This window comes from Myxocyprinus asiaticus, chromosome 6 (genome assembly GCF_019703515.2).
Source record: "Myxocyprinus asiaticus isolate MX2 ecotype Aquarium Trade chromosome 6, UBuf_Myxa_2, whole genome shotgun sequence".
NCBI lineage: Eukaryota > Metazoa > Chordata > Actinopteri > Cypriniformes > Catostomidae > Myxocyprinus > Myxocyprinus asiaticus.
Window position 1 is genome coordinate 13,162,980 of NC_059349.1, and position 13,351 is coordinate 13,176,330.

General features: G+C 38.6%; 1 protein-coding gene across 4 annotated transcripts in view; it reads right to left on the reverse strand.

The window, feature by feature from the left end:
- LOC127442479 (abl interactor 1-like) overlaps window positions 1–13,217 on the reverse strand; it is a 35,371-nt gene extending 22,154 nt beyond the window's left edge. For all 4 annotated transcript variants that reach the window (XM_051700541.1, XM_051700540.1, XM_051700544.1 and 1 more), the window contains exon 1: window positions 13,011–13,217. In XM_051700541.1, coding sequence (XP_051556501.1) covers window positions 13,011–13,166 — 156 coding nt within the window. In that variant the 5' untranslated portion in view covers window positions 13,167–13,217. The remainder of the gene's footprint in view (window positions 1–13,010) is intronic.
- Between the last annotated feature and the right edge of the window lie 134 nt (window positions 13,218–13,351).

Sequence of the window (13,351 nt, forward strand, 5' to 3'; positions counted from 1 at the left end):
TGATACTAAACAGTACTGATGTTTATTTAGCTATTTATTTTATTTATTCTTTATTTTAATGGTCAGCATTTGACTAATACTAAACAGTTCTGATGTTTAACTATTTATTTTATTTTTATGTATTCTCTATTTTAATGGTCAGCATTCGACTGATACTAAACAGTAATACTGATGTTTATTTAGCTATTTATTTTATTTTTATTTATTCTTTATTTTAATGGTCAGCATTTGACTGATACTAAACAGTAATACTGATGTTTATTTAGCTATTTATTTTATTTTTATTTATTCTTTATTTTAATGATCAGCATTTGACTGATACTTAACAGTAATACTGATGTTTATTTAGCTATTTATTTTATTTTTATTTATTCTCTATTTTAATGGTCAGCATTCGACTGATACTAAACAGTTCTGATGTTTAACTATTTATTTTATTTTTATTTATTCTCTATTTTAATGGTCAGCATTCGACTGATACTAAACAGTTCTGATGTTTAACTATTTATTTTATTTGTATTCTTTATTTTAATGGTCAACAATTGACTGATACTAAACAGTTCTGATGTTTATTTAGCTATTTATTTGATTTTTATTTATTCTCTATTTTAATGGTCAGCATTCGACTGATACTAAACTGTTCTGATGTTTATTTAGCTATTTATTTTATTTTTATTCTTTATTTAAATGGTCAGCATTTGACTAATACTAACAGTACTGATGTTTATTTAGCTATTTATTTTTATTTTTATTTATTCTTTATTTTCTCAGTGTTCATTTCTAGAATTTGTTGACAATGTATAATAATAATGTCAAATGTTCTTTGATAAAAATATTTGTTTAATAAAGCAGCCTTCTGAGTACCTTTGCATTCATATTGATGCAAAATCGGTGCACAATCCACATAGAAAAGGTCTGTTTTCATTCCAGCTCAAAAATTAACTATATCGGTCACCATATCGGTAATCAGTGAATTTTCCCTCTCTAAAATCGGTATCGGTCTCTAAAATCCCATATCGGTCGGCTCTACTTAGAAGATTCTTATTTAACCTCCTACGTCCCGAGCGTGACTGCTATGTGCATTTTCCATTTCCCTTTTTGATTTAAAACTAGCACCTAATAAACATGCAAAAACATTTTTATTTTTTTCCCCCTAGAGCAACTAGTTTTCCTAAAAACATGGCAACATATGTGGACTGTGGTAATAAGTTGTGAAATTTTAAATAATACCAAAATATAGAAAGTCAGATTTTTAATTCTTTATTATGTTTCCAGGAGTGTTGGTTATTCATGTTTTTGAGAAGTTACAGACATTACATAAGAAATTAGCCGAATTAATTCTCATTCAAAGTAATGGCCAGCATCATCCAATCACTGCCAACCATAAATAAAAATAAAATTATACATTATAAATTCTGAAACTATGAACGGATTACCATTGTCCCATGTCTGCCAAACATGTTGAGTGGTCCAAACATCATCTACAGCTGAAACCTGAAACTGAACTTTTGATAGGTATGTTGGATTAAATGCACTTTGCTGCATAGAGAGTTATAGGATGCTCCCTTGTTCCATATTTAGTGAATGACTTAACCTCGAGTGTGCTGTCTGTCTACACTGGTCTCAGAACAGTTTGAAATTAGGCATGTAGCGATACACAAATTTCACGATACGATACGATGCAGAAGCCTCACGATATGATTATAATTTTGGATATAAAAATAATAATAATAATAAAAAAAAAAATGTTTTGCTTAAACTTAATCAAGGATTTGACATAAATGTATTTTAAATCTTAAGTGACACAACTGACGTTGGCAACATAAAGCAGAGCTCTATAATAAAGTACCTTAAACAACAACACTGCATTTATCAGCAGAATGTTACGAGAAAAACTCACAATTTTCATGATTTCTTAAAAAAAAAAAAAAATGAATTTGACTACATTCAAGTCATGTTAATTTGAGTAGCACTTTTCAGAATGCACATAGTTTCAAAGCAGCTTTGTAGAAAATCATGACTTGATGTCTTAAAGCCCCCAGTGAGCAAGAAAAAAATAGTTAGTGGCGAAAAAAAAAACTTGAGATGAACCTGACCTCTGGCTTTCGATGGCACATGTAATGTTTTTGCCCTCTTCCCCCGATTTCAATTTGCATGTAAACTTTACCAGTCTTACCAGCTTATCCAATGCATGCAAGTTTTGTGCTCATAGTCGTACACATTTTGACGTCAAAAGCAGAGAATAATAAGTCTCATGTAATCGCAGGTTTCTTACGTTGTCTTTTTTTTCTAATAAGCTGTTTTTTGATAGTTATGAGCACCTTGCTGTGCATGTGATCACTCTCACATGTCGAGAGAGAGGCTGGCTGTTAAATGCAACTTGCTGCTGCTGTTTCAGCCTCGCAAATCCAACGATTTGCACTGTGATGTCGCCGTAAATAAAATGACATCTTTGATGTACTGTAGCACTAGGACATGACACCATTGTTTGGCAAATTCGACAAGCTGTATTTGCAATCGGTCTTTGAGCTCTCAACTCGCCTCTGTATACTAATGGCTCTGTTTTCCTGTGAGCGCTCAGTGCCGCATCTCCAGGGAGGAGACTGTTTTGCAGCTACCAATGTTGCATTGCTTGATTTTAATCACATTGTACGATACATTTCCAACTCCATATACAGCCTCTGAAAGCAACATTTTTCAGCTTTTGGATGAACACTTTGATTCTCAATGTGAAAATGCACAGTAAATATAGGATTTCTAAGGAAAAGATGCACTAAAGCACACTTTAGTGTACATTGTGTTTATCAGTGTGGCATTTTGTGATAAATCTCACATTTTTAAAATGGCATATCTGATGAAACTAGAGACTCTAATCTTATGACTCAAACAGGTTTCAATGTAAAAACTAAATTAGGTTTCTTACCAGATGGAGTTTTGTTGGCTTTTCTCCCAAAGACAAACTCTACTGTGGTTGGCGCCATGTTGTTTTGTCACATGATTCCATATGTCAAAAGTTTAACCCTTTACTAACAGCACAGATTCTCCTGAACTGCGATCAGTCGGTTTATTATGCATTGTGAATAGCGAAGCCAAAATACAACGTCCACAGATGTGTGGGGTCGCAGAAGGTTAAAGGATCCTTTAGGACTGGCACAAAATTATGATAAAAAATTCCAATGGGAATCCTGTACTAGGGTATCACCATTGTGCCTTTAAGATGCTCCAAAACTGTTGGTCTGAGCCTGTTAAAGGACGATCCATGAGCTATCACCATTGTATCCAGGGATGCACCTACCATATATGCAATGCGTGGGGCACCATACAAAAGCTGGCGCTGAATCATCCCAAAGGGAGCACTTGGACAGCTAAACGTTCTGGGGGAACCAACATTATTACTGCATACCCGACCATAAGTGGGTAGTTACACCCCTGATTGAATCCTTTAGCAAGGCTCCTGCAATAAGTGTACAGTTAGTTGCTTTATAAAAGCCTATGTGTAACAAAGTTCTTAGGATGGGGACAAGGAGGAAGCTGGAGACAGCGAAATCCAACTCAAAAGGTACTAATATTTTTATACTTTTCGGTATTTAACACTGTAGAGCTGAGGAGGGCGGGGCCGGGCTGGAATGAGACACACCCGGTCCCCAATCAGCCTGATGGGGCGCGCGAGGGATAAAGGCGGCCGGGGACGACAGTTCGAGAGAGAGAGAATTACAGACAGCTGTGCTGTGTTTTTGGTTGTGTGTGTGTTTTTGGTTAATGAATTATTATTTAAGTTGTCAAGCCGGTTCTCGCCTCCTCCTTTCCTCTAAATCCCCTTACACTGGTGCCGAAACCCGGGAGGAGGAGGGATTCCCGTCGCAGGGGCCTCGACACTGCCGTCCACCCAGGGGAGCGCCGCTGCCGTCTGACGGGGGACGGAGTAGCCCGACTACCCGGATGCGGGGAACGGCCGCCGTCCGCGAGGCGAGTGGGGGCGGGACTCCCCGACCGCCTGGAGCGAGGGAGCCGCTGCCGGGGGCAGAGGAGTGCCCTGCCGTCCCCCGGGAACGCGGAGGGGTCGAGAGAAGACCGCCGTCTGCGGGGGGAGGAGGGAAGCGACTCCCCGACCGCCTGGAGTGGTAGGGCCGCTGCCAGGGGCGGAGGAGAGTCCCCACGGGACGCCGGGAACGCGGAGGGGCGTTCTGTCCGCTGGGGGTCGGAGGTCTGACTCCGGTCCGCCCGGGGAGGAGCGGCTGCAGTCCGCCTGAGAGGGTGGAGTAGTGATCGAGGACCACGCGACGGCGCATCAGAGAACTGGTGAGTTTCTTTTTCTCTCTCTCCTCTCTCTCTCTCTGCCGATCCGTGTTGGCCTTTCCCTCGCCATTTTGTGTTGTTGTTTTTTCCCCTCCTGTCTCCTCCCAGGTCGAGGAAGGCGGGGAGGACCCGCCGGCAGTCGGGGCATAAGGCACGCCCCCCCACCCGGAGAGGAAGGGGGGGGGGGATGTACGTCATGCCGGGGGCTCCCCGCCTGAGGCAACGCCGGGAGGAGTGTAGAGCTGAGGAGGGCGGGGCCGGGCTGGAATGAGACACACCCGGTCCCCAATCAGCCTGATGGGGCGCGCAAGGGATAAAGGCGGCCGGGGACGACAGTTCGATAGAGAGAGAATTACAGACAGCTGTGCTGTGTTTTTGGTTGCGTGTGTGTTTTTGGTTAATAAATTATTATTTAAGTTGTCAAGCCGGTTCTCACCTCCTCCTTTCCACTAAATCCCCTTACAAACACACTCAATGTTTGCTTTTCAGCAGAAATTTAACACACTCAATGTTTGCTTTTCAGCAGAACTGGTTTCTGGTTCACACACGCTGTAAGCTCAGCGTGCACAGCTCTCTCTCTTCTGGGACTGGCGTCTGGCTCACTCTTAAAGCCCGTCTCCACTCTTACTGCAGTGACAAACAGCTGTTAGAGGCAATCATTGCCATGTGATGATCCTTACCCTTCTCCATTCACAAACCGGCGCTTAACCACACCACCAAAACCACACTCTGCTAAATCATTACTTTCAAATAAATGCACATCTAAACTTGTTAACTGCAGGTATTAACACAGCAGGATATTCTGAAGACAAATTTGAGACCTGATTCTGAATAGAGTGGAAAAACATGATGAAACCAAGAGGCCATAAAAACAACAGGCTCACTATGGTTAGCCTACATTGTACTGCTATGAGCATGATGCAATGCAGACAATAAGAACAAACAATAGCCACATCCTATTGTTGTTGCAATTCAAAACTTTTTTTTTAAAGCATTTTATATTTAAAAACAATTTCCTGCTCTATGAGTATGCCAGCAGACTCATAGATTAACATTGTAGCTTTCTTGACAAACAAATAATCATACTACACACCAACCCCAAGTATGAGCAGTAGTATTAGCGATGCTTACAAAAAATCTGAACTAGCCGCAAATTTGCTGCTCATTATTTTCACATGCAAATGAGCATTTGACTGGCCACAAATGTTTGCCAGAAGTTTGCAGCTCTTCACCGGTAGTAGTGAACCTCTGGCAAAACTTTGGCTACAATGGACAATTTGCCAAGTTTGCCGCAAAGCTCATTTGCATGTGAAAATAATCAGTGGCAAATTTGCAGCAAGTTTGCGGCAAATTTGCCATGAACTCTCAATTTTCATAAGGGTGGTTTCCTCAGCAAACAGCACTAAATACTGTCTAAAAGATTTGGTGACAGTGAATAAACTAACGAATGCGCTTGTTTAGACTTTGTCATGTTTTACATCATGAATCAAGCAGCTATGATCTAGCTGCAAGCAGCATATATGGCAATATGTAAAATTCAGGAATTAGCAAAGTGTGTCGCTAGTATTAATGACAGAAGGCACTGCTCTGAACACTAGTAGTTGACTCTGATCTTGTATTGTTAACAGTTAGGCTACTACAAGCATGCAGCACTGTCCCCAGGCCTGCTTCAAACACCACCTGTCACTACATGTCAGTCTTCTCAGCTGTTCTTCTAAGGCCTTGTGTCTGTCAACACAGGGCAAATACACATGAATGGACCCCTAAATGCCCTGGCTGTGATATTCTACAATCTAGCAGACTGCTGCCTATTAAACAACACTAACAACATGCATAATAAATGATGCCCTCTTAACTTAGACAGACCTTAAAATGAAAATTGAATTCATAATTTATTACACATGATAATTACTTAAGTTAAAAAAACAAAAAAAAAAACAACAACAATGCCAAAATGCTCAGGGAATACTGGGTTTTTATTTATTGAATGCAGAACAGCAATTCAAGTCTGGACCACATTTCTTATTATATTTTTACGGTCATATTGACACATTATTTCCTACGCTATGGTATATTCTACATATTCTGGATTTGGATTCTTTCACAAATGGTTTTAATATTGACTCAGATGGCATGTTGCAAGTCATTGTAAGACATGAGTAACTTCTGTCTAAAGCCAAAGAACCCTGCCCTGAACCTCTGTTTAAGACTGATACACCCAGCAAAGTCATGAGGGAAACATCTATGAGTCATTTAGTCCTCTGATGACTGTGTGAATGCCTGGGTGTTTGAGAGGAGAGAGAGTTTATAATAGTCAGTATTCCTGTTCCTGTAGTTTAACTGGTAGAGAATTGCATCCCGTTGTCATAACAAGTCGAAATAATTAGTACGAGATCGTATGAGCTGGCTCAATAAAAAACGTATTAAGGGGCCTGGGTAGCTCAGCAAGTAAAGACACTGACTACCACACCTGGAGTAGCAAGTTCGAATCCAGGGTGTGCTGAGTGACTCCAGTCAGGCTTCCTAAGTAACCAATTGGCCCGGTTGCTAGGGTGGGTAGAGTCACGTTGGGTTAACCTCCTCGTGGTCGCTATAATGTGGTTCTCCCTCTCGGTGGGACACATGGTGAGTTGTGCGTGGATGCTGCGGAGATTAGTGTGAAGCCTCCACACGTGCTATGTCTCCACAGTAATGCGCTCAACATGCCACGTGATAAGATGTGTGGATTGACAGTCTCAGACGTGGAGGCAACTGAGATTCATCCTCTGCCACCTGGTATGAGGCGAGTCACTACGCCACCACGAGGACTTAGATCGCACTGGGAATTGGGCATTCCAAATTGGGGAGAAAAATTAAATAAATAAATAAATAAAAATAAAAACCTATTACTTTTTACTCCCATAGAGAACAATATACGAACCATGAATTAATTATTACGTTTAATCCCTAACCCAAACCTAAACCTAACTATAAAGTCTAACCCTTCCCCAAACCCTAAACTTTACCCTAACCCATGACTTTAATAGGACTTTAATAACTTTTGTGTGTTATGGAAAAAAAAATAAAAAATAAAAAAAAATTTTGAAATGAGACTTATTATTAGTTATTAACAAACATCAGTAATTTCTCATTTGTACTGTCTAAATAAATATGGAATAAGTAACCAAATTTGTTCACATGCATTTCCTTTCTTCAAATAAATAGTTGGATAGGAGGCTAGCTAAAATTTGATGCCCGTATTGCTTTGATTTGAAATTCTGTTTGTTGATTGGTTTGTCACTATGGGAATAAAAGTCGTACCTTTCCCTACAAGCCAAGTCGTACGATATCTTAAGATTTTGCCATCTAATTATTTAATTGTCAAGAGTCTATGTTGAGAACGGAGTTAGCGGCGCAAGAGTCATGGATTCAATTCCCAAGAACACACAAAGTAATAAAATGTAGGCATTCTAGATTGGACTGTTTATTTTTTATCTTCCAATGCAATAATGTAGTGTAAATATACCTAGATATTATTCCAGTATTGTGAGATGGCACAAATGTGAACAATGATGCATTAAATTACTGATTCACATATTATGCCATGTGCTGTATTTTCAAGTATCTGTATGATACAAATCTGTCTCGCATTCAAATCAAAAGCAATTTTGGTAAAGACGCTCTGGATAAGAGCATCTGAAAATGCCTAAAATGTAAAGGCATTTAATAATATGACAGCATTCCATATCAACACACAGCTATATCGGTTTTACCGAATGATCGGTGCCAATACTTGCTTTTTGGAACTATCATTATCGGCAAAAATCTTTCTGGTAATTATTGGGATTTTGGTTGAACAAAAAACTGCTTCTGGGATTTTATTAATTTTGGACTCTTGCCTCTGTGTATAATCTTTTGAACATTACATATATCAGTATCGGCAAAATCCACTATTGGTCAACCTCTACATACAGCATCTGTAAATGGAATTGTTTTACACTAAAATCTACAATACATGAATACAAAATAAGACTATTTTGTATAATTAAATACAATGTCTCATAAAGCACTTTAACTTTTATGGATTCCTAAGTATTTCATTCAATTAATTTGATCATCATTGTATATTGTTATATACTGTATTTCTAAAACAATACAAATATCACCCAAGACATTCCTTTAAAGCTACAATAAAGCATGTATCAAAATATATATTTAGTTAGAGGAAGAATATTACAATATGTTTCGGTGCATTCTAATAGATGTAAATTGTGACAATCACTCTTTATAGCCCAATGAACCATTTGAAGTACCCTGATCTTTCACACATATGATATCATCCTCATACTCATTTAAATGTGTTCATGTGACTGGTTTGAAATGTTTGTGGTTGTTGACTGTGAGCTCAACATATCCACCACCATGTGAATGATGAAAAATATTCCCTCCCCAGCTGCAGACAAATTCCTACCTCTGAACACTCAGGTTTCATAGTGGTTTATGTTAAGCCTCGACAACATCAAGGCATATCATTAACCAAAGTGATGCTCAGTCTTGGTCCATTAATAAAGTACTGAAGGTAAAATAACATGCAAAATGAATATCTGAAATTGTAGTATCTTTTAATTTTTCACTGAAAGCTATAGAGTTGATCAACACATTTTTCTTCCTGAAGCCGAAATGTCATTTTGGTGCATGCATTATTTACTGTTGATCTCTTCTATACACCTCAAAAACGGTCACTTGCAATTGTTACCTTAAAGCTGAAGTGTGTAATTTCTGTGCCACTAGCACCACCGAACGGTATTGCAAAAATAAACGTTTGTTTTCAAACAACTTTTTGAACAAACAGATAGCTCCGCCCCCAACTCACGCCATTGGCGTAGTCACTGACTATGTTTACATGGACACCAGAAAGCGGGTTATTGCGAGAAAGCAGCATTCCAGTTTACATGCACTGTGTAAGCCGTATACTCTTTACCCCCGTATACATGCGGCTCAGTCAGTAAGCAGCTTTCTCCACAGCAATGTAATTTCTCCACGACGCTGTAAATAACAAACATCGTATCTGAGGAAGACTTCACTGTTTTTATTCTCTCTAAGCTTTGCTTTATTTCCAGATATTCCAGAGTTGTTGCTGTGTTTATTTCCTCAAATTTCCATTGCGGCCTACAGCAGAATTGCGCTGCAATAGTGGGGTTTTCCTCTTACGTAAAACTCTGGGATTCACCCAATGTACGAGTGAATATACGCGAATGTGAGGGACTGTCAATATTTTAAATTAGTGCTTATGAATGAGAATAGATTATAGTGTATGTGCTGTTCACAATGTACTCCCAGAAATGTTGAATTCTTTCCACTTTGTTGACTTGTTGTGAGCTCCATCTAATGACGTTTGTTATCCGGTTTGTTCGCACACATGAGCACTCCTTAAAAGTCTGTAAGAATGTTGCTTATGCATTTACATAACCACAATTCTCTTAATCCCTTAAAGCAGCACTATGTAAGATTTTCTGGTTAAAAATTAACAAATTGCCATTACTGATTGAGTACATAAACAATCAGTGTTCAAATCAATGTCCTTACCCCGATTCACTATGGTAAACATATAAAAATGATTTGTATTTTGAGCTGTCTGGTCTGATTTGGCACGAAATCGCGGGCTTATGACGTACATCCTTGCATCATTACGTCATGTCCTTAAACACAAGAAAGAAATACTGTCTGTCTCTTGTTCCGACTGGAGAAACTACATTCAGTTCAGTCCAGTCACATTCACGCAGTTCAGGACAGCATCGATGCAGTCTAGATGGATGTTTATCTGTTATCCGTTTGGCGAAGTTGTTTACCTGCTATAATGCTTGAATATGTTTTCTGGTAGGGTTGTTGAAGCTTATATTGCCTGTCATGCTTTTATCAATCAAACAATACTCGTGTGTTAACCGATCGTGATGTACCTAAGTTGTCGGGGGAAGTTACTGTGACATGTTTACTAATATTTATGATTTCTGAAATTGACTGTTAACTGTTATATTGCATTTTTAAGCATATTATTTTCATGTTTAATAAAGCATATTTTATCCCCATCATTATTGAATCCTCGTTTTATGTTTTTAGTTAGCGGTGTTATTGTGTGTATTGCATAGACATTGTAGTATTATGGCTCACTTGCATCAACTGAGGCCGTACAATATAACATAAAAATAATAAAGTCTTCCATTGAACTCGTATCAGCCATATCACGAGTATCACCTCTTAAATTGACATGTGTAGTACAATACAAACATAATAGAAGATAAAACACTTGAATAATCATATTAAAATATACTGGTAATACTGGTATACCCTGTTCTCTATGTAAAAGTGCTTTAAGTGTAGTGTCAGAAAAGCACTATAAGTGTACAATGTATGTGTTTTTTTATCTTCATCAAAGCAAGTAATATTTCAGTTTTAAATGTTTAATTGTATAACATAATATCAACATGAAAACAGCACGTTATGACTCCGGCTCCAACTTAGGCTTCTAACTGGAAATAGGAAGCATGCTAGTATATCTGACTATCTCCACTGGCTCCCAGTTAAATTCAGAATTCAGTATAAGGTTTTATTATTTGTTTTTAAGGGTCTTAATGGCTTGGCACCTCCTTACATTGTGGAACTCCAGCAATATACTACTTCTAGACCTCTAAGGTCATCACAGAGTCTTCTTTTAATCATTCCTAAGTCTCATTTAAAATCGAAAGGAGATCGTGCCTTCTCTGTTACGGCTCTTTGCCTTTGGAAAAGTTTGTCTCTCCATATCAAATCCTGTACCTCAGTTGATGTTTTTAAATCGCATTTGAATGACTCATCCCTTCTCTCTTGCTTATGACTGTGTCTAGTGTGTAACTACATTTATTTGTGTTGGTTTAGTATTTATGTTCTCTGAATGTGCATGATTTATTTATGTTTCCTTTATGTAAAGCACTTTGGTCAACGTGTTGTTTTTAAATGTGCTATAGAAATAAATGTGATTGATTCTTCAGCAAATTGCTTGCAATTTTAACTTTCACCCACAGATGTCGCTAGAGAGCACAAAGTTACGTAGTGCAGCTTTAAATGGCGTGAGGAAATTGCCGTTCTTGTCTACATAATGTTACAGAACGCCGCTTACTGCAAAAACCCTGGAATAAACCGTTTTCTTAAGTGCATGTAAACGCTGTCAATGTTATTGTGTCGGTATGGACGGGTCGCTCAAAACAATTTTTTATAGCACCACAGAGACACAGTATTTTCAGTTTTCGAAAAAATTTACCAACAAATGGCTTGCCTACATAGCACATAAAGCTAGGATAAGAGAAAATTTTAACCCGAAAATTTACACCCTTCAAATTAATTTTGATGATGTATCCTAATTGTTTCATGTTGATTTAGTCAAGTAATATTTTTGCCATGTTTTAATAATGAAAAAAGAACAGTTTGATGTTACCAAATGTAGCATTTTTAGTTAACATTTATCTTTTCAGTGTATGTGATATGAAAATATGCAAGGAAATGATTTTCTCATTCAACTCATTATCACTGCACAATGCCAAAATGTATGAGACTGACAATAATCTGTGATAAAATAATATACATAATATACTGTATCTTGATATAAATATACTCATTATTACAACAGTAGAAGATGATCACATAATAATAAGAATACCATCTCAGATTTTGAACAGTTTCTCTTAATTTTGGGAGAACATAGTCTATAACAACACAAACAGTACGTCAGACTGTTAAAACACAATGTTTCCCAACAGGCATTCTTACTGTCCTGTGTTTTATTGTAGTTGTAAGTGTAAAATGCTCAGTGAGAGACAGATTAACACAGGTGTGTCAGCAGTAACTAATTCACACCATCTCACCGACATTTCAAGTCTGGGCGTCTCGTGAGTCCAGACACGCCATTCTACCTCACATGCAATACACATTTGCAACACACACACACACACAAATAATTATCAGTGCATATAATATTAAAACCGGAATCAAGTCAAACGAGTGGATATCAATAAATTGCTCTCTACGGTCATTTAATAAAAAACGACCCCGTCTCTCAGCTGATGTTGGCAAAATCTGGATGAAGTTCGACGTGAATATAGACTATGTGGGCTTTCATCACCCGAGAGAGGCATGGCAACCGTCTGGAGAGCTTATAAAGTCAAACAGCCGAATTCCGCTGAAACATACTGACAATGCTGAGAAATGAAACATTGCAGCATTGATAATATGACGTATTAGTTCGAAAAATGACGTACTGGCTGAGAACATATTTGCAGTCAATACATTGACGCTACGTGACCAGCAATATGCTATTAGAGCCCATAATGTGTGTAACAAGCCTTGTTTAGTTTTTAAACAATCATTTGGGTCATATTTTGCTCACTGAACTATTTGATCAACTGTAAAGCTCAGCTGTCTTCATCCATCGCGGAGAAAGCGGCACGTCTTTGAGACTGGGTGATCATAGACACACCCTCTGAAAGTGCATTCGTGCATTGTGTGCATCAGCCTTAAAACAACGCAAATATCATCCGAGAACGAACATGCAACTTGCAGATTACATGAAGATATCACGGTGATCGTGCCTCAGTGCGCGCTCATCGCCGTTTCATGAGGATCCAATGTAATCCTACATTTCAATCACAGCCACACTGATACAGACACAATACATGAAAGGCAAAGGGAATATTGCCCAACCGTACCTGCACATAATTATTCTCGCAATATTCCGCAACCCTTGAAAGGTTTTGGTAGCTCTCCACAAGCGCTCTTTTTCCAGCCGGGATCTCTTCCTCTAACAACATTTGTAGCTCTGCCATCTTACATCCCTCTGCATTACTGTTCTCCCCCTCTTTCATTGAGAGCAGCGGAGCTTCACTCTCCGACAGGAGCTCCCTCGCCTGGCATTGTGGGATTCCCGTTGGCTTGTATGTCTATTTTTTTTTTTTTTTTTTTTTTTTTTAGCAACACGACAATTCTCAACGCAGCGCGTAACGCTTTGTGCTGTGATGGGATGTTTGGCTCAGATCAGACGCTCTGGACC